At 35.6% G+C, this 22,591-nt stretch overlaps 4 protein-coding genes across 5 annotated transcripts; 1 reads left to right on the top strand and 3 right to left on the bottom strand.

The window, feature by feature from the left end:
- Positions 1-3,093: 3,093 nt before the first annotated feature.
- LOC111789031 (large ribosomal subunit protein eL30) lies at positions 3,094-5,006 on the bottom strand. Its single transcript, XM_023669687.2, has 6 exons — positions 4,895-5,006; positions 4,766-4,814; positions 4,571-4,676; positions 4,343-4,444; positions 3,577-3,645; positions 3,094-3,312 (listed from the first exon to the last, which is right to left on the bottom strand). Exons 2-6 carry the CDS (start codon positions 4,784-4,786, stop codon positions 3,272-3,274), a joined length of 339 nt encoding a protein of 112 aa, XP_023525455.1. The 5' UTR covers positions 4,787-4,814; positions 4,895-5,006; the 3' UTR covers positions 3,094-3,271.
- A 369-nt stretch (positions 5,007-5,375) lies between these two features.
- Positions 5,376-9,478, top strand: LOC111804429 (aspartic proteinase-like protein 1). Its single transcript, XM_023689235.2, has 10 exons — positions 5,376-5,879; positions 6,105-6,243; positions 6,884-7,125; positions 7,257-7,484; positions 7,594-7,732; positions 7,805-7,881; positions 7,966-8,062; positions 8,419-8,479; positions 8,646-8,717; positions 9,105-9,478. The coding sequence occupies exons 1-10, from the start codon at positions 5,581-5,583 to the stop codon at positions 9,338-9,340; spliced, it is 1,590 nt and encodes a 529-aa protein (XP_023545003.2). The 5' UTR covers positions 5,376-5,580; the 3' UTR covers positions 9,341-9,478.
- On the bottom strand, positions 9,382-14,143 carry LOC111804444 (uncharacterized). Of its 2 annotated transcripts, none has more exons than XM_087124674.1 (3): positions 13,967-14,143; positions 11,657-11,792; positions 9,382-9,400 (listed from the first exon to the last, which is right to left on the bottom strand). In XM_087124674.1, exons 1-2 carry the CDS (start codon positions 14,069-14,071, stop codon positions 11,658-11,660), a joined length of 240 nt encoding a protein of 79 aa, XP_086980800.1. In that variant the 5' UTR covers positions 14,072-14,143; the 3' UTR covers positions 9,382-9,400; position 11,657. The 2 variants fall into 2 exon arrangements, with proteins under 2 accessions (XP_086980800.1, XP_086980797.1); XM_087124671.1 differs by lacking the exon at positions 9,382-9,400 and adding an exon at positions 11,384-11,576.
- A 920-nt stretch (positions 14,144-15,063) lies between these two features.
- Positions 15,064-20,637, bottom strand: LOC111788310 (low affinity sulfate transporter 3). The gene is made up of 12 exons (XM_023668640.2): positions 20,186-20,637; positions 20,045-20,093; positions 19,756-19,963; positions 19,506-19,680; positions 19,353-19,418; positions 18,428-18,658; positions 18,222-18,348; positions 17,371-17,657; positions 15,801-15,994; positions 15,632-15,723; positions 15,426-15,502; positions 15,064-15,359 (listed from the first exon to the last, which is right to left on the bottom strand). Exons 1-12 carry the CDS (start codon positions 20,552-20,554, stop codon positions 15,195-15,197), a joined length of 2,040 nt encoding a protein of 679 aa, XP_023524408.2. The 5' UTR covers positions 20,555-20,637; the 3' UTR covers positions 15,064-15,194.
- Between the last annotated feature and the right edge of the window lie 1,954 nt (positions 20,638-22,591).

Consider the following 22,591-nt stretch of genomic DNA (forward strand, 5'->3'; position numbering starts at 1 on the left):
TTTTATTTTATTTTACCGGACTTTTATTATTTATTATTTTTTATTATTATTATTATTATTATTATTATTATTTAATTAATTAATTAATTATAATTAATATTTTAAAAATAATTAAACCGAATGGGAACGGAACGGATGTGGCCCTCCGTTGAATTGCCAACTTCATTAATTAACCTGCAATACATCTGTTCAATTAAATTCTTTACTAAATTTTTAACCAATAAAACATATTTAAACCCCGTTTTAACTGATTTATTTTGTTTTCCTTTTATCTTAAATATCTGTCTTACAAAACTAATTAACTTTTATTTTATTTTAATTAAATATGAGTTTATGAGGGAGTGAGAGAGAAAATAATTAGGGCTTACGTGGCAATTGGTGTTGTACACGTTGGATGCTGATCTGTCAAATTTTCCACCACTATTTTCATTAACTTCTCTTTTTTTTTTTCTTTTCTTTTTTTTTTTTTCTCAGAATGAAACAGCCGTGTGATCTGATAACTGTAATAATAATTTTATTAATTATTAAAAAAATTATTGAATTTTTGTTTGGTTTTTCTGCAGATGTTTCTGGTACGACAGCTTTGATGCTGTCGTTTTCCTCTTCACAGTTCAGACTTCATTCGTCTGCCATTTTGATTTCATAATTATTGAATTTTACTTTTAAAACAATTTTAAAAATAATGAATTTAATAATTTCATTACCATGTAAACTCGTGTTTAATAATAAATATGAATTTTCTTAAATAATTAAAAAATTAAACTAACCATTCTGCCAAACTTAACTCGAAAATAGAGTCGGGATGGTGGTATTAGTTGATGCAGCTCAAAGTGACCAAATTAGAGTAATTTAATAAGACAAAGCTATACAAAATTATCGATTAAAGTAGTAGATCTTTTAGCCCCTTATCGACGTGGAAGAAAAATAGGACTATTCCGAGGGGTTAGAGTGGGTAAAACAGTACTCATTATGGAATTGATCAACAACATTGCCAAAGCTCATGGAGGTGTATCTGTATTTGGAGGAGTAGGTGAACGTACTCGTGAAGGAAATGATCTTTACATGGAAATAAAAGAATCCGGAGTAATTAATGAAGAAAATACTGTAGAATCAAAAGAAGTTCTAGCCTACGGTTGGATGAATGAACTGCTGGGAGCCCGTATGAGAGTTGGTTTAACTGCCCTAACTATGGTAGAATATTTTCGAGATGTTAATGAACAAGATGTGCTTCTATTTATCGACAATATCTTTCGTTTCGTTCAAGTGGGATCCGAAGTATCCGCGTTACTGGGTAGAATGCCTTTGGCTGTGGGTCATCAACCGACTCTCTTAGTACCGAAATGGGTTCCTTACCTTATAGAATTACTTCTACCAAGGAAGGGTTTAGGGTCAAAGGTCAAATATATGAATATTAGTCTAATTAATTTTTTCATAATCATATAATATCATCTAAAAATTAAATGACACGTGCACACATACAATGCGATTCCACGCTATAAGCTGTTGCTGTTGCTGTTACTGACATCTTTCCCTAAGCTTCGTACAGTCCTCAAAGCTCCCTGCGGGCACTGACAACCCGAACATCTCTGCCCTCCGCCGCCGCCGCACACTCCTCTCCACCACCGCCGTCCTCATCACCTATTTCCACGTTCGACTCATCGTAGCCCTGGTCGTCGAAGGCCACCAGCTGCAGCATCAGACGGCCGTTGGATCTGTGGGCACGGAAGAATTCATAGTATCTCAATCTCTCCTCCGTCAGAATCAGCCGTCCGTCGTCGGTGTAGTGTCGTTTCAACACCCATGGCATTTGGGAAGCCAGATTCTCAGTTCGAACCAGCAATTGAATCGGCTGTGGATATTCGTTGTGATCTTTCCTCTCCATTCCCCACATTTTGTTATCTCTCTTACAATTCTCCCCGGAGATGTCCGCCGCCGTGTGATTCTCCATCAAATCAACACAGCTCTCTATTCCGATGTAATCATCGATGTCCAAATCTCTGGAGTCCGGAGAAAGGCTCTTGCTCTGCATACTGGTTGTTCAATAAACAGAGTTTAATACAGAGGTACTGCATTTAATAAAGAGAAGGGCACTGTGTTTTGTATTCAGAAACCGATCCCTTCAAACAGATTTAAATTCGAGTGAAATGAATAGTGGATTTGAAGATTCTTGAACCTAATTTTTCAACATTTGGAAGCATACGCGGGCGACAAAATTGCACCACGTATTTGCTTGAATGTCGCACACAGAATACAACTCAGCCGTCGCCACATTCATAACGCTTCATGACACCATTAATTAAGTAATAAATTTCCATGTGGATCCCGAAATTCATCCTCCATTGAAGGAGGAGACGGGGAAGTTGAACTAAATCGTCCTGATTTGAAGTCGGCGATTGTTTATATTAAAAACTGATCGCGGAAAAAGACGAAGAACGGCGAATGGAGAAGACGAAAGGGCTTTTCCGTTTTTTTTTTTGTAAAGAAATCGAATCTTGACGATGATTATTGGATTATGTTAGTCGAAGTCAAAAGGAAAATCGCGGGATGAAGAAGAATTAGATACAACTCTTGAATCAATCGATATAAGTCCAGAGCGATCACAATAACAATCGAAAATAAAGTTAAAATGAAAGGAGAAACTTACAGAAGGGAGAGGATGGAGGTCTGTTATCAATGGCGGCAATGGCGACCTTCGAGAACTACGAAGTAGCGTTTGATCTTCCACTCTTCTTCACCCTCTCTCTCTCCCTCAGCGGTGGAATTGGTGGAAAGGAAGATATAATGGCGACCGTTCACCCCCGGTGGTTATCAAGGAAGCAATCACTTTGAAATCAAATTTTTTTTTTTTCTTATTTATTTATTATTATTATCATTATTTTGCAAGGATGAATTAAACTAATAATATCAACTTACAATATGACCAAGTTATATCTCTATCAAAAAAAAATTTAAAAGCGAATTTTACTATAAAAATTTATAATTATATTAAGTAAATCAATTTAAATTATTTATTTCAAATTATTGACACCTTCAAATAAAGTCTATATGTATATAATAAAGTCTATATTATAGTTAATGCAAAAGGCAAGGAGATTTGGAGTAAATAATTGTCTGGGAATAAATAGATAAAAACTAATTGAACATTCTACTCAACCATGTCAATTAAACAAAACCTCGAAGTCAAGGACATTGAAAAAGATGCAATTCTACCGTTTACTGAAGAGAAAAGGTGGTACCACATTGAATACATCGTTCTAAATGATGGGTATCATCACTGCTCACTGGGAAGCGATTTGATAATATCAGAATCACCTAGAAAAGAATTCAAAAGCAGGTGAGTTATAGATGTTCCATTTTCCGTTCAAGCTTGCAAAATATTATGCTTTAATTTCTTAACTTCACTTGAAAGTAGAAGTAATATTAACCCATAAAGTAAATGGAAAAAGGAAAGGACTATATCAAGTTTTTAAGCTAAAACAAAATGTTTTATGCAAACATCACGAATTAGAACAAGATGATCGAAAGATCAACATGCCACAAGCAGTTCCAAGATCACAAATAACAAACATTTAGTACCTGGGTCAATAATGCTGAGGCAGGATACACGGAAATACTTGCCACAAGCAGTTCCAAGATCAACATTGCCTAAATGTACAACCAAATATAGAAAATATGTAAGACGGGAGAAACAAAACATACAAAATTACACATTATCGCATATGAACATGCGTACAAGGTAAAGTAGATTGACGGCGTACACCCCTTATTTTCTCAGAAAATTTTGAATTACAGATGTATGGGATATAGATTAAATGAAAATTTAAACTAGATCTCCTAGATCAATTTTTTGCGTCAGAACAAATTACTACCAATGGAAGCAACCCATATAGCTTTATACTAAATATCGTAGAAGATACTAGTTGCAAATCAATAAAAGAAAAGTATAAGAACGTCACCTGTGTTACAAATACTTCAATATAGATTCTAGTTTGGATGAAATAAACGCTTAATGTCATTCATTTTGGTCTTAAAAATGCCATCATAAGCACTCTTAGAGCTAGTTAGAACAAGAGTTTTTTAAGCCCACGGCAGGTAAGCACCTCTCTAATTGATCAACTTACTCAAGATACCTTTAATACGGAATTAATAGTGCTAACTTTACTGATTACTGTTCTTTTTCTAAGATAATGAAGACATGAAAGAACAAGAAAAGAGATAAATTATATCCCATATATCTGAAATCCGGCATACGAGGCACTAAAAATCACAAGTCAGAAAACGCTGCTTACAACTTGAACATATAAACAACAAACTAACAAAGCAGAGTCTGCACTACACTTACTTCCGTTGTAGTGGTGAACCCCTACTTTAGCAAGCATTGCGTAGTACTCAATCTCGGATTTACGCAGGGGCGGGCAGTTGTTCGATAGAATAATAAGCTTCCCTGTATTATCACAGATCGAAAACCAGAAATGTGTCAAAAGTTCACAAATAAAACCTAAATTTGAATCAAATACCAAATGGTAATAACAATAAGATCTATCAGCAAAGGAGAACGACGTATGAAGACCTTTGGAGCTGCGGATAGTGCGAAGGACGGTTTTGTACCCCAAAGTGTACTTGCCGCTCTTCATCACAAGGGCAAGCCTGTTGTTAATACTCTCATGAGTCTTCTTCTGCAATTGCAATACCACAGATCACCAAAACTATTAACCCTAAACTAATTGGAGGAGCAGCATTCATGGACAGTTCAAGTAATACTTACAGTCTTCTTCGCCGGCGCCATTGTCGCTTCTCAAAAGCTGTACAAAATTCTTAAAGCAAAGAAGAAACAGAAAGAATCAGAGATGAAAACAATCAAGACCTTCGAATCACAGTTTGAATCATCCCTTACCCTGTTCTGAAGCTTTTCCACGACAAGGAGTGGCGCGACTGCAAAGAGGAGACTCAATTGTTAGGGTTTATCGTTTTAGAGTCTTGCACGTCAATAGAACCGGGCTTCTTCCGTGGCCTGATTGGAATATTAATGGGCCTTCTTTTAATAATGGGCCAACCTTTTCCCAGCCCAGCCCAACTCAACTTCTGATTTTTATTATTTTAAAGTTTATAATAATTTAGCTCATAATATTTTTTACAATAAAAATTAAGTAAATAAAATAAAATTTTAAATATTAAATTTGTAAAATTTTAGAAATCTCATTGAATTTTAATAATATTTTTTACAATAAATTTTAAATATTAAATTTGTAATGTTTTATAATTATGTCTAAAAATTAATTGAAGCTAAAAAAAATATTCAATAAATTTGTAAATTTGTAAATTTAAAATATGTCGCATATGAACATAAAATAGGCGCATTTATTACAAGGAAACGCGCACCGTACGCACAAACAGCGCATTATAGCACTCTCACAGTCTCACCCAATTTGATTTATCGTCGTCACCATTCATGGTTCACGCTTCAATCTCTACTCCGTTTGCAGAAGGCTCGGTTCCTTGCCTTTTTTCCCCAAATCCGGACGCTCTCTCGCCGTTGCAGAAGTTCATTCTTACGAAATCTGATCTTCATCTTCAGTTTCCATGGCGAATTTCTTGGTAGTTTTGCTCTTTGTAGCTTGTTTCTTGGTGGACAGTTCTGTTGCGCTTAGGCTCTCGTCGAGGCTCGTTCATCGATTCTCCGATGAGGCGAAAGCGCTTTGGAAGTCGAGGAACGGTAATGCGTCTGGAAAATTTTGGCCGAGGAGGAATAGCTTGAAGTATTTTGAAACGCTTCAGGATTATGACTTGAAGAGGCGGAGACTGAAGATCGGATCGAAGTACGAGGTGATTTTTCCTTCTGAAGGAAACGAGGTCGTGTTCTTTGGGAACGAATTTGATTGGTTAGTATGCTTGAGCTTAACTGTTCCAGGACGTGATCGCTTTATAGACTAGCTAACTTCTAAGTTCTACCAATTGTGTAGTTTTCTTTACTTTCACAGCCACGATAATGTTTAATTTTATCAGCATTTCCTTCACCATTAAAAATTTGAAGCAGCATGGAGGGAGTATTTTCTTTACCTTGTTTGTTAGAGCGATTAAAGAATTCAGTGGAACTAGTTGTCCAGGTTACATTACACATGGATTGATATAGGAACACCGAGTGTTTCGTTTCTCGTTGCATTGGATGCTGGAAGTGATCTGCTCTGGGTTCCGTGTGATTGCATTCAATGTGCTCCCTTGTCTGCAAGTCATTATAGCTCACTGGTATGACTGCAATCACCTACATTAATTTCTTCATTTCTTTAATACCTCTTTTAACAAATTCCAAGTCGTATTTGGGATGTGAGCTGCTGAACTAGTTCATGAACTGGATAACTAGTCTCCTTTTCCTCCAAATTCAAATAAGAAGTTAAATTACTGTGCAAGAATCCTAAAAATCGAATCATAAAATTGAGGTTTACTGATGTGGATATCGAAACATTCATATGTTCCGTATCCTTCAAAGTTGAAACCTATCATTAGTCTGTTGTAAAGCGACAATCTCTCTTTCTATCAGTTAAATTTGCCAAATAACTTGCGAAATGTTACTTCTAAAGAGAGATCTGTATTCAAACTCCTTCCACTCAGATATATCATTAACGGAATAAAAGAAAAAAGAACAAAAAGACGAACTAATGTACATCAAAAGTAAGCTCTTATCTAAATCTATACTGATAATTAAATGGACACCGCATATATATACGATTGTTTTCAATTAATTACCTCTTTCTTTTATGTTCCGATCTATCTTAGTATGTCTCTTTACTTGTCTAGTGGTCAAACAAGAACTGTGACAGGTTTTTCAGTTAATTTCACCAATTGACTGGCAGGTGCTCTCTTCTGTTTGGGGCTGTCTATGATGCAGGATAGGGATCTGAGTGCGTACAATCCAGCTTTATCAAACACCAGCCAGTACCTTTCCTGCAGTCATCAATTATGTGCTTGGAGCACAACTTGCAAAAGTCCTGATGATCCCTGCACTTATAAAAGAGATTATTACACAGATAATACATCAACTTCTGGATTTATGATTGAAGATAAATTGCATTTGGCATCTTTCAGCAAACATGGTACACAACGTCTTTTGCAGGCCTCAGTTGTATTAGGGTGGGCTCTTACTGCGTCACATACTTTGATGCTTTTCTTTGATGTTTTCTTCTTCTTTAACAATGTTGAAGTTGAGTTGGAATGCCACCTGAATCTTTGCTTGTGATTTCCCCCTCTCCCTCTTGATGCAGCTGTGGTAGGAAACAGAGTGGTTACTATTTGGATGGGGCTGCTCCTGATGGTGTTATGGGGTTGGGTCCTGGAAACATTTCAGTGCCAACCTTATTGGCAAAAGCAGGATTGGTTAGAAATACATTCTCGCTTTGTTTTGATAATAATGGTTCTGGGAGAATCCTCTTTGGGGACAATGGTCCTGCCACCCAGCAAACAACACAATTTCTGCCATTATTTGGTGAATTGTATGTGATCTAACGACTAAATTATTTGCTAAGCCAATTCTAACGTTTATTTTCTCTTGAAGTTATCTATTATCACCAACACCATTAAGCCATCCATTCCTTGTCTCAGTGATGCCTATTTTGTCGAGGTGGAGTCCTTTTGTGTTGGGAGTTCCTGTCTGCAGAAAAGTGGATTCCACGCATTGGTTGACAGTGGCTCGTCTTTTACATATCTTCCTACAGAAATCTATAAAAAGATAGTCTTTGAGGTGATACTGGAATATAGTGATGTGTGATATTTCAATTTTGTTTGGCCTAAAGTCTCGAATTACTTAATGCAGTTTGACAAACAAGTAAAATTAAATGCTACCAGGATAATTCTCCAAGAATTTCCCTGGAATTACTGCTATAATTCCAGGTAGGTGCTTGAAAAAGGTAAAATAAATATTGTATTTTCCTCATTTTTTAAGGGTTGACAGACAGTTCTTTTATTGTGGAACAGTTCGCTGGAGTCCTCTTATATTCCTAGTATGAAACTCGTGTTTCCTCTGCATCAAAGCTTTATACATGATCCTGTGTATACCCTCCCTGACAGCCAAGTAAGTTAGACATCCTGCTCTTTCTTCCCGAGTAATTTTACCCAAATGATTATTCCCAGTGGGCCCTTAAAAATATTGATTTCTTTCCTCAATTTGTTTGTTTGGGACTGGGCAAGCTAGAAATGTTTTTTAACACAGTTTGAGGACACGAAGTCATGTTTGGGCAAGTGCTGAAATATTTGCTCCCTTCTCTGGCTTTTCTTTTATTGTTATGGATGGAGACTATTGCATTCAAAATACCCCTTTTCTAGAATGTCAACAACTTGACTTTAAAGGACTTCATATCCTTTTTGCCTCGGTGGTTATGATTGATCTGTTTTGGTCGAAGTATGAATTTTATAAAATTTAATGTGCAGGGATATAAACTGTTTTGTTTAACCTTAGAAGAGACAGATGATGATTACGGTGTAATTGGACGTAAGTAGGACTTTTTAATTCTGTGGTTGTATATGCTACTTTTTCAATGATTTTCTACAATATAGCTTCTTTTCTTCTCCTACCACACGATTACACATAGGAGCGTGGATTCGTAAATGCATTTAATGATAAAAACTTGTGATATCTTCTTCCCTTTGTGCTACAGAAAACTTGATGGTGGGTTACCGGCTGGTTTTTGACAGAGAAAATCTTCAATTGGGTTGGTCCAAGTCCAGATGTAAGCATGTTTTCATTATTATTTATACTTTGAATTTTCTTCTAACAGTGTGCAGTAGCTGCTCTTCCACACTCGAAAGATTATCTGGAAGAAAGAGTTTGGTTAAGGCAAAAATGAAATCTTGCTTTTTGAATTTTCTCAGCAACTTCTGATCTCAAGGACATCACCAATGACCTTGACATCGTGAAGCAGCTTTCACTCGCATATTTACATTTCATATTCAATTCTTCCTGTGTCGAGATTTAAGTTTCTGTGCATTGCTTATATACTTCTGGCCTTTTTATTTATTTATTTTATATCAGCATGGAAGAAGAACTTATATTGAGGCTTGAGCATGATTCAATTCCCTTTTCTTCATTCGACATTTATCACTGTATAAAATTGCAGGCCTAGATACCAACCATGGCGAAGCAGACCATGCCAAACCACCTTCAAATGACGGATCACCAACTGCATTACCAACCGATGGACATCTAAGCCCTCCAAATAGGCAAGAAATTGCACCCACTGCTGCTAGGGCGTTTTCCAAATCGTCCCTAACTGCACCCCATTTTTCTCTCTTCAGCTACTGTTGTTTGAGGTTATTCTTGTTGCTTTTTGAGTTTGTTGAGTCCATGCTGTAAATATTGCCTTTTCCGACTGGCATTTCAATTACTTAATAAGTTATCCCTTCCTGTAAGTTGCTGTATCATATAGGAAAAAATAAGTTACATTTTTTTTACTGGGATTTGAGTATTATATAGACGTCTCTTTCAATTCAAGCATCAGTGCAAGTGCCAGTTCTACGTGTAGATTATTTGTAAACTCTATCATCCCTTATTTATTTTTTATTTTTTGAAGTGGCATGCTTAAACATGTTAACAAATTACCAAGGTTCTTCTGAATATGTTGTTGGAAAGATTTAAGTTTTATGTTTGTCCAGAATTTCAGCACAGGCACAAAAGAAAGTGAACTTGTTGGATGGCAGCTGACCAAGTCCAGTACCTCTCCTACTAATTGCTATGCTGCTGTATAATGAGAAACAGGCACTTAGCTCCTCTATTTGTGTTGTTTACTGCTGAAATTTCTACAGAAATCTCTTTGAAAGTGATGAAAACTATCTGACAGGTTCAATCAACTGGAGATGGGAATCTTTTTTGGATAACATGAAAGTTTTTTGTACGCAGGTACTTGCTCTTTTTGTTCACACCATTATTTAGCCTTTATAAATAATTATCTTTTTGTTCACACCATTATTTAGCCTTTATAAATAATTATCTTTTTGTTCACACCATTATTTAGCCTTTATAAATAATTATTTAATGTAGGGAGATCTTACGTCACTTTTAAAATTATAACAACATAGTATATGTGCCCGTTGTTGTCTTGCATTTTGTGATCCGGAGCTTCAGCCTGCCTTTTTTGTCTCACCACGATCCGACGTGGATTTTCGATTGAAATGTTAGCTCCAGATTTTTGGTGGCCTATTTGATAGGGGCAGCTATCACTGCTGGAAGCCTCTGCGGTTGTTCGGCTACGTACTCTCCGTCCGTGTATCTCACATTCCCAAAGCGAATTTTGGCTTTCATCTTTCATTTGCCTTTTATGTAATACCATAAAAAAAATAGAAAATGTAAAAACTTTTTTTTTTTTTTTTTCATATCAATTTCGTTTTTAGTTTTTTTTTTTTTTTTTTTTTTTTTTTTTTTTTTGCCTTTAAAAGCCTATGCTTACAATTTTTCACCATCTTTCATCTTTTATTCCAGAATTTTTTGAATTCTTATTGAAATTATAAAAAAAAATAAAACAACTTTTCATTTCCAAAACAAAACTAGAATTTGAATGCACGTTTATAAACTAGATGATTATAAACTAGATAACAGAACAAATAAGCTCGCGTGTGAAAGTAATGTCGGTAGTCGGTAAGTTTTTACTTTAAGTTGAAAAGAAAATTAAAAATCAAAGTGATCGTTCATTTTGATTAAGATTTGCTTATTGATTATTTCATAATTACCACCATAATCATGTTTAGTGTAATGATAATAACTTGGTGGTGATTACGTATTAGTTACTTTAAAACTACCATCAGTCCTGTGATGATAACGAGTTGGTGGTTGTCGCATGTAGTTGCTCTAAGGTGATGAAAACGATTTTGTGAAAAGTTTACGTGGAGTACGCCTAGGTGAGGGCAAATTTATGGCACCAGAGTTACAAGTAGACTAGAGAAACCAACCAATCATGGAGCAACTCTAATCCTTATGTATTCTTTATTTCAAACCTTTCTTTTGAGTTAGTTTATTTGATTTAATTGGTAGTAGAAAACTCTTAGAAATTAAAATGACGGTCCTTATTGAAAATTGCATTATTGAATTATTTAGTTAAATTACCAAGGCTTCTAAAAATCATTTAAATGGGCATCTCGAAGATGATTTTACTTTGCTATCTATGGGTATTCTTTCCTTTGTTTTTAAATTACGAAACAATTTATAAGTAAACTTATACCAGTACGTTTAAAAAAAAAAAATCGAATCGTTACACTTGGGTACACTTGGGTACGCACGATTGCACCAAGTAAAGTAGTGCCTATAACAATGGACACTACACATGATTTTTATACCCACATGAAAAACATTTCATCATGTAAGGACCTAGTAAAGGAAATAACACAACATTTTGTTAACACGTGATTTGTAGACTAGAGAAGACAAATGCATATGATAAAGTTCATATGAGGCTAACAGCATAGGACAAATTAGCGCCTATATTTGGATATACATCTTTGTCTACAACCAATTGGGCCAAGTCATTCCTTTTGCACAGATTCATATATGAGGGTAGGCATTTTGGGCGTAAGAACTAATACTTTGTATGAAGGATATGCTGATTAAGATAGAAGGTAGCATTTTAAAGGACAGAGACATTTCTCAAGAAACAACAAAAAGTGGTACTAAAACACCAACCTCAATATTGAGTGTTGTCAAAAACCCACGGTTGGTGCAAGAAAAGCTCTCGCCCATTCATTTGCACTGCTCCTGAGGCTATATCCTCCGCACGCTTCCTTGCTGTTTCATCTCTTTTAGCAGATGCCTCGGCATCCTGCAAATAAGAGGAGATAGTTGGAGATAAATGTCGAACAGCAACACAACTCATTTACGTCACTCATGCAGAAATTGCCTCATAATTGACTGGTGGTCGAATGATTCAGGTTCTTTGCAGTTCAGTGATTAGTTAACTTGAACGTGCAAGAACCAACCTGTGTTTCTGCCGCTCACAATCAATTGTGAAGCATGTGAGTTTAGAACGTTCATAACCTTATAATTTCAAGATAGCCTGTAATAGTCCAAGCCCACTGCTAGCAGATATTGTCTGCTTTGGCCCGTTACGTATCGTTGTCAGTCTCACGATTTTAAAACGTGTATGCTAAGGAGAGATTTTCACACTCTTATAAAAAATGTTTCGTTTCCCTCTCCAACAGATGTGGGATCTCACAGTTCACCCCTCTTAGGAGCCCAGAGTCCTCGCAGGCATACCGTCCAGTGTCTGATTCTAATATCATTTGTAATAGCTCAAGCCTACCGCTAGTAGATATTGTCTGCTTTGGTCCGTTACATATCGCTATTAGCCTCACGATTTTAAAACGTGTCTGCTAGGGAAAAGTTTTCACACCCTTATAAAGAATGTTTCATTCCCCAATCCAACCGATGTGGGATCTCACATAGCCACTCACATATTGTAGGTATTTGAAGTCGTTACTAGAACAAGATTAGTTCTATAGGTAGGTTGTATAACTGTGTCCCTGAATTCTATGCTATTTTCTAACGGAACACTTAAAAGCAGAATTGTTAATAGCCTTCTTTAACAGCTTCATTAAACTTTCCATGGGAAATGGGGCTCATGTTCATTAAGGTGCATGTCAATTATGTTTCAATCCTCAATGATAGTGATTCTACCCTCCATCATGATTATGATTTTTTATTTTATTTTAGAAGACCCCTTAATGATCATGAATCTGAAGACTTGGCTAATCTCCTTTTTGTTGTTACAAGGGGTTTGTCTATCCCCAACTTCAAATGATTAAGTAAACAGACTCTTGAACCTTCAGGCAAATTCTCTAGGAAGTCTCTTTTTGCCAGTTAGTGTCCCAACCCAATCCTCTTGTCTCCTCTTTCTTCTTGATGATATGGTAGATTCCATAGAAGATCAGAATTTTTGGTTGGTTAGCTTCTTTGGAAAGGGTTAAACACTGTGACTTCATTCAAAGACCTTTATCCATGATTTTATGTCCCCAATGTCAGTAGAATGTGGCATGTGATGTGTGTAAAAGATCAACAGAGAATCTTGTTCATGTGATCTAAAGCTGCCACTTCACAATTAAACAATGGAGCAAATTCTTGATAAATTTGGAGTCAATGCGAGGCTGTTGTAGGGACATGGAGCAAATTTTTATTGTGAGATCCTATATTGGTTAGAGAAGGGAACGAAGCATTCCTTATAAGAGGGTGAAAATCTCTCCCTAATAGACATGTTTTAAAACCGTGAGGTTGATGGTGATATGTAACAAGCCAAAGCGGACAATATCTACTAACGGTGGGCTTGGACTATTACAAATGGTATCAAAGCCAGACACCGGACGATGTGCCAGCGAGGACGCTGGCCCCCAAGGGAAGTGGATTGTGAGATCCCACATTGGTTGGAGAGGGGAACGAAGCATTCCTTATAAGGATGTGGAAACCTCTCCCTAGTAAACGCGTGAGGCTGATGATGATATATAACAAGCCAAAGCGAACAATATGTGGGCTTGTACTATTACATTTGTAAACTCCACCTTTAGTACAATGGATTAGGTTATTGGCCGTCAACATTTTCTCAATCATTCTGTGAACCTAAGTATAGCTCAATCCACTGGACTCCCTAAGGTCAATTTGGCGCGAGCCAGATAAAGTACATTCATACATGTTACAATCCCAAAATTTAAGCCTCTTCTTCGCAAAACAGAGGAAACCATTCCTGAATACCAGCCTAACCGAACTAATCCTTGAGATTTCAAATTCTGATCATTTCAATTTTCAAATGACTCCTCCAAAAGTCATTATTCATCCAATCTATGCAACCCTAATTCTCGAATTTCACTGATTTGGCAGGAAATACAAGAAATCGGCACCTAAAAGAACTCATACAGATCAATCGCACATCAAAGAGCAGAAATGGAAAGCGGCCAAAGAAGAGCTTGGAAGAGATTGAAGAAGAAGAAAAAGAAGAAGGGAAAGTACCTTGTGGCGCTTCCACGATAGGAACTGAGCCTCCGTGATGGGATTCGCGCTCGGATCATGAGACGCGAGCTTCTCTTGCTCCACAGCCGCTTCTTCTGCCCCCATTTTGTTGAGCGTAGATCAGATTCCTGGATTTGATAGCCCCTCTCCAATGGATTAACTTTTTTTTTTTTTTTTTTTTTTTTTTTTCTGTTTTAAAAATTCTACCTTATAAATAACTTCCAAATAGTCTTTATTTTTTGTTTTTTAAATAATCGCTAAAATTTCAATAATAAATAGTTCCAATGATATATCCAAAATAAATTAACTAATATAGATTAATCTCAAACCAATATTTAAAAAATGGATTAAATTATAATTATAATTCTTTTATATTTTTAAAATAAATTAGAATTTAGACACCGCTACTCATAAATAATCTGTATAGTTAAGAATCAATACGAGCTTTTATCAAAGTATACGAACCAATTTTACATTTATAGATACTAAATTCTAATTTTTTTTCCAAACTAAATGGAATGGACAATATCGTAGTTCTTGGTTTGTGAAGATATGTTGTGAGGTGCTCCGTTTTATTTTCCCATTGAGGTCGAACCTAAACCTATGCTCGAGAGACAGTTGTCCATATACCAATAAGGGATGTATGAATTCTCGAGAAGAGAGGAGCAGAAGTGGTCCCCAACTGGCCGAATCCCACGAGTGAATAGAAAGTTGGATGTACATTGAATCTCACCTGAATCGACCCATATATTCTCCTGGGGAGAAGTTTGGTTTCAAACCCCGATTCAAATAAGAGAAGTATGTCATGCTAATGTAACTTAGATGATCCACATCTCAGGGTCAGGCGCTGATGAGCACATTGAACTATCCATATGGCTAAGAGTCGTCATAGCCTAAGTACAACAACACAATTATCAGGGGCGCGCTCTACCATTAAGCTAATAGCCCATCGTGCAGGCCTCCTGCTAGGGCATGCTATGTCAAAAGCGAGAGAAACTCCATTCCTCTCTTTCCTTTTTTCGCCCCCATGTCGCCACACGGGAGAGAGAAACTAAATTAAAGCTTTTAAAAGTTCAAAATCTAATTAATCCGAGTGATAGACAAAAGATATATTTGATAAGTCTCTAGTGCCACACTCAAGTACATATGAGCTCAACTATCACATGATATGATGCTATATATATATATATATATACACATATTGACTTTATTTCATGAAAAGCTTGTTTCAAGTGACAAGCACTTTGGTAGAAGAAGGCAATTTGGAAGCATTTTGAAGGCATGAATCCACAGCTTCACCAACTGATAGGAAAACCCTTCCTTCAATTCTTTCAACAAAATTGGTTCTTTTAAGTTTGTGAATCACTTCCCATTTTGGACTTGCTATTGTTACCTACAAACCATCAAAATCAATCAAATTTGCTCGTTTTTGTTACAGAGATCTGTCGGTTTGTCATACCTGTATCCCATTCAATAACAATCTCTTGTGAAGTTCCTCTAGAACAATGATCCCAGACGTGTCGATATTCATAACATCTAAACGAAAACAAACACGGGATTCACCAATTCAAAGTTAAGGGTATTAAAAAAACACAACTTTTAGAAAGTTTTCGTTAAAAGATATCGAAAAACCCTAATTTTCGATTGATTCGAGGAAGAACTTACTACACATGTCAACAACTAGTTGTTTAGGTTGATCTTTGGTTGTTTCTTCAATATCATCATCTTCATCATCTTCTTCAACCAATCTCATTATTCTGATAAAAAACCATTAAAATGATGAAAACCCATTTCTCAAATAAGCTTAAAGTTGCAAACTTTTGAGTAAAAAAACCTGTCTTTGATGAAGCTGGCATTGGCAAAACAAAGCAAGCTAGAGTTTATTCTAACAATGGAGATTCCTTGAGTTTTCATGGCCATAGGGAATTGCTTCATGTTGCCAAACATGTCACTTCTTCCAAGCCTTCCCACCTCTTCTATAGCGGGTCTCATCGATATCAACAATATCTTCGCAAATGAAATTCCGACCTGAAAAATCAATGAAAATGTTAGGATAACGACTCTCTACGATGATATGATATGGTTCAATCTCAGATAAACTCTCACAATTTTGTTTTTTTTATTCCTCGAAATATAAGTATTGTCTCTCGCTTAGTTCCTGTAATCTTTCCCGAGACTCCAACTAGAAAATGCTTAGACCGAAATTTATGGGTAGAATCCAACACAAATTGTACTAACCTCTCAGTTAAAGTCACGACCTTTTAGTAGAGTTCGAAATTGTAAAATCACATGAATTGTCATTTAGTATAGGTTAAAAGTAGTAAAATCTACCTGGGTTTTACTTATATTTGGTATCTCGATAAACGTCTAAAATTTTCGTAGATGATCGTATAAATATATATATAATATCAATATATTTTGAGTAGACATGGAACCGCCCACCAGTAACAAGACAAACAGTCCATGATTAAATGTTCCAAAAACAGACAGCAAAAGTACTAAATTATACAACTTGGCTTGCTTGACCTATGCATTTTGTCCTTTTTTAACACACAACTTGTTCTCATGTCTCAATCTATTCCTCTTAAAGTTTGCAACTTGTTTCAATCATTTTATCCACTTCCACCTTAAAAGGAAAAGACATTTTCACCCTTCGACTTTCCTTTACTTCCATTTGACTTTTAACCGAACCCAAGAAGTAATATTTCATAGTTTGGTCAGTTTCGAGTCTGTTTTTAGCTCATAATATTTAAACTAAACGAAAAACTTCTTGTTGGTGAAACTTATATCGAACGAGGCTTAAACAAATCGAATATAACTGGAATTGAACTAGTGGGTTCGTCGGTTTCAAATAACTAGAACCGAACTAGCTAGTGGGTTCGTTGGTTTCGAATATAATTGGAACCAAACTAGTGGGTTCGTGGGTTTCAAATAACTAGAACCGAACTAGCTAGTGGGTTCGTTGGTTTCGAATATAATTGGAACCAAACTAGTGGGTTCGTGGGTTTCAAATAACTAGAGCCGAACTAGCCAATGGGTTCGTTGGTTTCGAATATAACTGGAACCAAATTAGTGGGTTCGTGGGTTTCAAATAACTAGAACCGAACTAGCTAGTGGGTCGTTGGTTTCGAATGTAACTGGAACCAAACTAGTGGGTTCGTGGGTTTCAAATAACTAGAACCGAACTAGTTAGTGGGTTCGTTGGTTTCGAATATAATTGGAACCAAACTAGTGGGTTTGTTGGTTTCAAATAACTAGAACCGAACTAGCTAGTGGATTCGTCAATTTCAAATATAATTGAAATCGAGCTAGTGGGTTCGTCAGTTTTGAATATAACTGGGACCGAACTAGTGGATTAGTCGGTTTGGTTTAGTGGGAGAGAGAAAGAAAGAGAAAGAGATTACCGCAAGAAGAAGGCCAAATTCCACGGAATGAAACAAGACACCGAGGAAAGCGCCAAGACAGGCAAGAAAGTCAAGCTTGTCGAGCTTCCAGATGCGCAGAGCTTCATTGATGTCAATAAGACCAGGTAGAGCAGAGAGAATGATTGAAGCCAAAATGGCCATTGGAGTGAAGTAGAGGAGCCTTGTGAAGAATTGCAATGCCATCATCACTGTTATTGCCATCACTATATTTGACAATACACTCTCACACCCAGCACTAAAATTCACAGCCGTTCTTGAGAATGACCCTGAAAAAGTTCAAACAACTTGTAACTAAAGATTTCTCGACACATTATCGACGCCCGTGCACCTCAAATATAGAGAGAAAACGTACAAAAACATCTCGAATTTGTATCTAGTGGTTTTTAAAACGCGTCTGTGATCTCACAATCCACTACCTTTCGGGACCTAGTGTCCTCACTAACACTCGTTCCCTTCTCCCATTGATGTGGGACCCCTTCCCCCAATCCACTCTCCTTCGAGGCTCAGCGTCCTTGTTGGCACGTGTCCCACCCCCTTCGGAGCTCAGCCTCCTCGCTGACACATCATTTAGTGTCTGACCCTGATACCATTGTAACAGCCCAAGTCTACAACTAGCAGATATTATCCTATTTAAGTTTTTCCTCAAGGTTTTTAAAACACGTTTGCTAGAGATAGATTTCTACACCCTTATAAAGAACGTCTCTTCTCCAACCAATGTGAGATCTCAAATCCTCGTAAGAGGACAATACACAGCTACCCTATAAGACAGTCTTGGATGCAATAATTTATGTAGAAAAGTCCAAATTTTAAAGGTAGAAGGTAAAACTAACCAGTGGCTACATAGCAAGAGGTTAGAGAGCCTATAATGTTCATGAAGCCCATAGCAATCATCTCCCTGTTCCCATCAATGTTGTAGCCTTTAATGGAGGCGAAGGATCGGCCAACAGCCATCGCTTCCTGAGTAGAAAACACAACATATCATTAAGCTTACATGAAGCCTTCAATGGGCATTTAGGAGGCTGATTTTAAACTCAACTGTGAGAGCTATGATGGCAGCAATGAGGCCAGATTTGGCAGCTAAGCCAACACCTGAGCTGTTGAATTGCAGCTGATGAACAGAGATTGGGTTCAACCCTTCTTTTACTTCCTTAACTATCTTAACTCCATGTCTATCAGCTCTTGACACAAACACTATCAAAGTGGAGAGAATGACAGATATGAGAGGAGCAATGGCTGACACCCAAAACAGCTTCTTTTTCCTTCTACCCTGCATTTCAACTCAAAACTCTTAAACAAAGTTTAAATATTTCCGAAAGATTTCTCGTAACCGTTCAAGCCTACAGCTAGCAGATATTGTCTTCTTTGACTTTTTCTTCTCGGCTTCCCCGAAAGTTTTAAAACGTGTATGTTAGGGAGAGGTTTCCACACCCTTCTAAGAAATGTTTCGTTCTCCTCTCCAATCGATGTGGAGTCTCACAGTCCACCTCTCTTAGGGGCCAACCGTCCAAGTCCACCACTAGCAAATATTGTATTTTTTGGGCTTTCACTTTTGGGCTTCCCTCGAGGTTTTAAAACGCATCTACTGTGGATAGGGTTTAGCCCTACTCTAACCAGTGTCTCACACCGTCCGGTGACTGGTTTTGATACCATTTGTAACAGTCCAAGTTGATTGTCCTGTTTGGGGTTTCCCTTGCGAGCTTTCCCTAAAAGGTTTTAAAATACGTCTAGTATGGAGAAGGTCTAGCCCTACTCCAACCAGTGTCTCGCACCGTCCCTTGGCTCTGATACCATTTATAACAGTTCAAGTCCACTAGATATTATCCTCTTTGGACTTTCTCTTAGGGACTTCCCCTCAAGGTTTTAAAACAGTTAGTGAGAGGTTTACACACTCTTTTAAAGAATGTTTCGTTCTCTTCTCCAACCGTGTAGGATCTCACATTTCTAAACCATTTAATACTTACAATAAACCTGGCCACAAGGAGAAAGATCAGAAACGAGCAGCCAAGAACAATGTTCAAAGGGTACCACTGCAAAAAAACCAAGAGAGAAAGACAAGGTCAATCCATGGAAGCTTTTTCTTTTTGTTTCTCTTAGTTTTGAAGCAGAGAACATACAGGCTGGTGAGCAGATCTCACGACAGATTCCAAAACAGAGACCACATCGGTTTTGGTCGTGAAGTTGCTAATAGCAAGCAACCCTTTCAATTGCTGAAGACCAATGAGAATGGCAGCTCCAGCCATGAACCCAACAATGGCAGCATGAGATAGAAAATCCACAAGAAACCCCAATCTACAAACAACAAACCCATTACAGAAGAACAAAAAAACACCCAAATTTGCACTGAAATTGACCCAAAAAAGTTACCTCAGAAGCCCAAATCCTGCTTGGAAAATCCCTGCAAATAAGGTGACAGTAAAAACAAGGCTTCTATAACCAACTGGGTCTGCAACAGGATCTCGAATCTCTTGCAGCATAGACGAAAGAAGCAGCGACACCACAGCCACTGGGCCAATGGCTATCTCTCTCGAGCTCCCCATTAGAGCATAGATCAAAGGAGGAACAGCGCTTGTATCTAAAATTTTACAAACCAGACATGTCAGAAACAGAGTCGGGAAATTTAGTACGACAAAATGGATCAAATTCCGACACTTACAGAGACCGAACTGAGGATCAAGCTTAGCCAAATTCGCATACCCAATACTCTGCGCCAAAGGGTTAAAAAAGCTTCAATTTTTAATTTAAAAAAAAAAAAACCGAAAAAGAACAGAAATTTATAATGTTTTTTTGTGAGTACCTGAGGAATGCTGAGACTGGCAAGAGTTAAACCAGCCATGATGTCGCTTTTGAAGTTAGAAGCTTTGTAGTTTCGGCCCAATTTGAGGATTGGGAACATGCTCTGCAGAAGAATCAGAGTGGCTTTAAAAATGCTCTGTTTTTCATCGCTTGAAGAAGTGGTTTTCGTCTTCTTCTTTGCCAAATGGGTCTTTGTGCAGCTTCGTGGAATGACATTTTCTCTGACGGCGGCGGCAAGTTCTTCCCAGAAACTTGGAGGGTTGGGAGAATTGAGGAGCCATTCGGTGGTGTCTGCTCCGTCGCCGGCGCCGGCGAGAACATGGGTGTCGGTCATTTCGACGGCGAGAGTGTCAGAAGGCAAAGAACCCATGAGAGAGGGTGGTTTGAAGTGTCTGGGAGAATCTGTGAGCTCTCTGGTTTTGCCTTTTATTGTCCCAAAATTGACGTTCGTCATATTCATATATCAAACAGTTTTTAAATTTATTGTAATTCTCTGTTTTTAGCCTATGATTAAATAAATACACAAGAAATGTCTCTAAATTATTAAAAATTCCAATAATGCTTTTTAATTTTAATTTTTTTTTTAAATATTATTATCTTCTTCGGAATAAAACCAAAAAATTATTTCTTTAATATTTATCGACTTTAAAAAAATAATTCAATTTTTTAGAGTTTTTAAAAAAGTTATTTGTATTAATAAAACTTTTAACAACTCAAAAAATATTTTTTAAACACGTTTAAAAGTTAAAATATTTTTTTTTTTGAAAAGTTAAGGTTATTTTCAAAATAAAGTATTAACGTTTTTATTCCAAACTAACTTTTTTTTTTAATTTTATAAAGATTTAAGAGTATTTTTTTTAATTTTTTAATTTTTTGTAGCGTATTATTAAAAATTTTAAAATTTTATTTATTTATTAATTTAGCTTTAGTTTCATAATAGTTAAATTTAAAATGTCTTTCAACCCTCCAAATAATATCCTTAAATTTTATAATATTTTTTTAAAAAATTATTACAATTAATTTTAGAAAAAAACTATTAATACTTTATTTTAAAAATTATATTAATATTTTTAATACTTTTCAAAAATATTAATACTTTTGAAAATCTATTATTAATATATATAGAAACCAGTAATTCTAATGTCAAACCTACCACGACTCTTAAATTATTAAATAAAACCTTCATATGTTCACGGTATTTTATTTTATTTTTTTTAAGAATTAATGATCTTTTTAAGTTTTTAAAAAAATTTATAGATATTAATAAAAATTTGAAAGTTCAAAAATCATTAAAAGATATTTTTTTTACTTGGTAAAAAAAGTTGAAAGGTGTTATTGAAACTTAAAATTATAAGGTACTCTTCAAACAAGCAAAAGTTTAGAATATTTTTATCCAATTATATTTTTTAGATAAATTACAAAAATTATAAATATTTTTATTAATTTAGTCTATTAAATTTAATTTATATTTATTTTTATTCTTTATTTTTAGTTATTTGATTTGTTATAGGAAAAGGAGGTGTAGGGGCCTGACAGCACTCACAATAGAGAAGGATATCAATTGGTCAGTTGAGGTTAACAGACAATACACCGACCTATCATAATTTGTTGAATAATATGTCTTAATCGACTTATTAAAAAATTTAATCTCTATCACTAAAATAAATTATTAAATAACCGAATATTTCTCGGCTATTTATTTCAAGGAAAAGACAAGAAAATGAGAAAAAAAAAAAGAGAAAACTTGTGCTTAGTTCCTTTTTTTGTTTATCAATCATTTTTAAATGGATGAAAAGAACGGGATAAATTAATTATATTTAATCTTTAAAATATGATATACTAATTATTTACCATTTTATTTAAATTCATTTATTTGAGAATAATTATTAATATGGATGGTTAAATAAACTTAAAATATATAAAATTTTAGGTATATTAAACATATTAATGAATGAAAATTAAATAAAAAAAAAGTTTATGTAATTTTATAATATACTTATTTCATTTAATATACCTTATTCTACGGTATACATACCTTTGATTTGTACTAAATATCTACCATTAAAATTTTATATAATTTTATAATGTACTTATTTCATTTAATATACCTTATTCTATCATATACATACCGTAATTTTATTAAATTCATTTATTGAGAATAATTATTACAATTTATTATGAAATAAATTCAAAAAATTAAAAGATTAATTAATTTAAAAAAATCCTTAAACTGAAGCAATAATACTCTTAACTTTGATAAAAATATACCGAATGAAACATCTATCAACACTTTACAGATTTCTCTCTTTTTTATTTTGAGCTTGATTTTGAGCGTAGAAACATTTAATTCCTTTTTTAACGTTTAAATATATTATTATTACGTTTGAAAATTCATGATTTTATTTAT

The sequence above is a fragment of the Cucurbita pepo genome, chromosome 1, assembly GCF_057944985.1.
Source record: "Cucurbita pepo subsp. pepo isolate OVF chromosome 1, ASM5794498v1, whole genome shotgun sequence".
Lineage (NCBI taxonomy): Eukaryota > Viridiplantae > Streptophyta > Magnoliopsida > Cucurbitales > Cucurbitaceae > Cucurbita > Cucurbita pepo.

Excerpts from the sequence above, each read along its gene's own strand:
- LOC111789031 (XM_023669687.2), bottom strand. The coding sequence starts at position 4,786 with ATGGCGCCGGCGAAGAAGACT. Across the intron at positions 4,677-4,765 it reads TGGCGCCGGCGAAGAAGACT|AAGAAGACTCATGAGAGTAT; the intron begins GTAAGTATTACT and ends TTGCAATTGCAG. Across the intron at positions 4,445-4,570 it reads CACTATCCGCAGCTCCAAAG|GGAAGCTTATTATTCTATCG; the intron begins GTCTTCATACGT and ends GTGATAATACAG.
- LOC111804444 (XM_087124674.1), bottom strand. The coding sequence starts at position 14,071 with ATGGGGGCAGAAGAAGCGGCTGTGGAGCAAGAGAAGCTCGCGTCTCAT. Across the intron at positions 11,793-13,966 it reads TATCGTGGAAGCGCCACAAG|GATGCCGAGGCATCTGCTAA; the intron begins GTACTTTCCCTT and ends TCTTATTTGCAG.
- LOC111788310 (XM_023668640.2), bottom strand. The coding sequence starts at position 20,554 with ATGGGTTCTTTGCCTTCTGACACTCTCGCCGTCGAAATGACCGACACC. Across the intron at positions 17,658-18,221 it reads CTCTTGCTATGTAGCCACTG|GGTCATTCTCAAGAACGGCT; the intron begins GTTAGTTTTACC and ends GAACTTTTTCAG. Across the intron at positions 15,724-15,800 it reads GCCAGCTTCATCAAAGACAG|AATAATGAGATTGGTTGAAG; the intron begins GTTTTTTTACTC and ends GTTTTTTATCAG.
- LOC111804429 (XM_023689235.2), top strand. The coding sequence starts at position 5,581 with ATGGCGAATTTCTTGGTAGTTTTGCTCTTTGTAGCTTGTTTCTTGGTG. Across the intron at positions 5,880-6,104 it reads TTTGGGAACGAATTTGATTG|GTTACATTACACATGGATTG; the intron begins GTTAGTATGCTT and ends CTAGTTGTCCAG. Across the intron at positions 8,063-8,418 it reads ATACCCTCCCTGACAGCCAA|GGATATAAACTGTTTTGTTT; the intron begins GTAAGTTAGACA and ends TTTAATGTGCAG.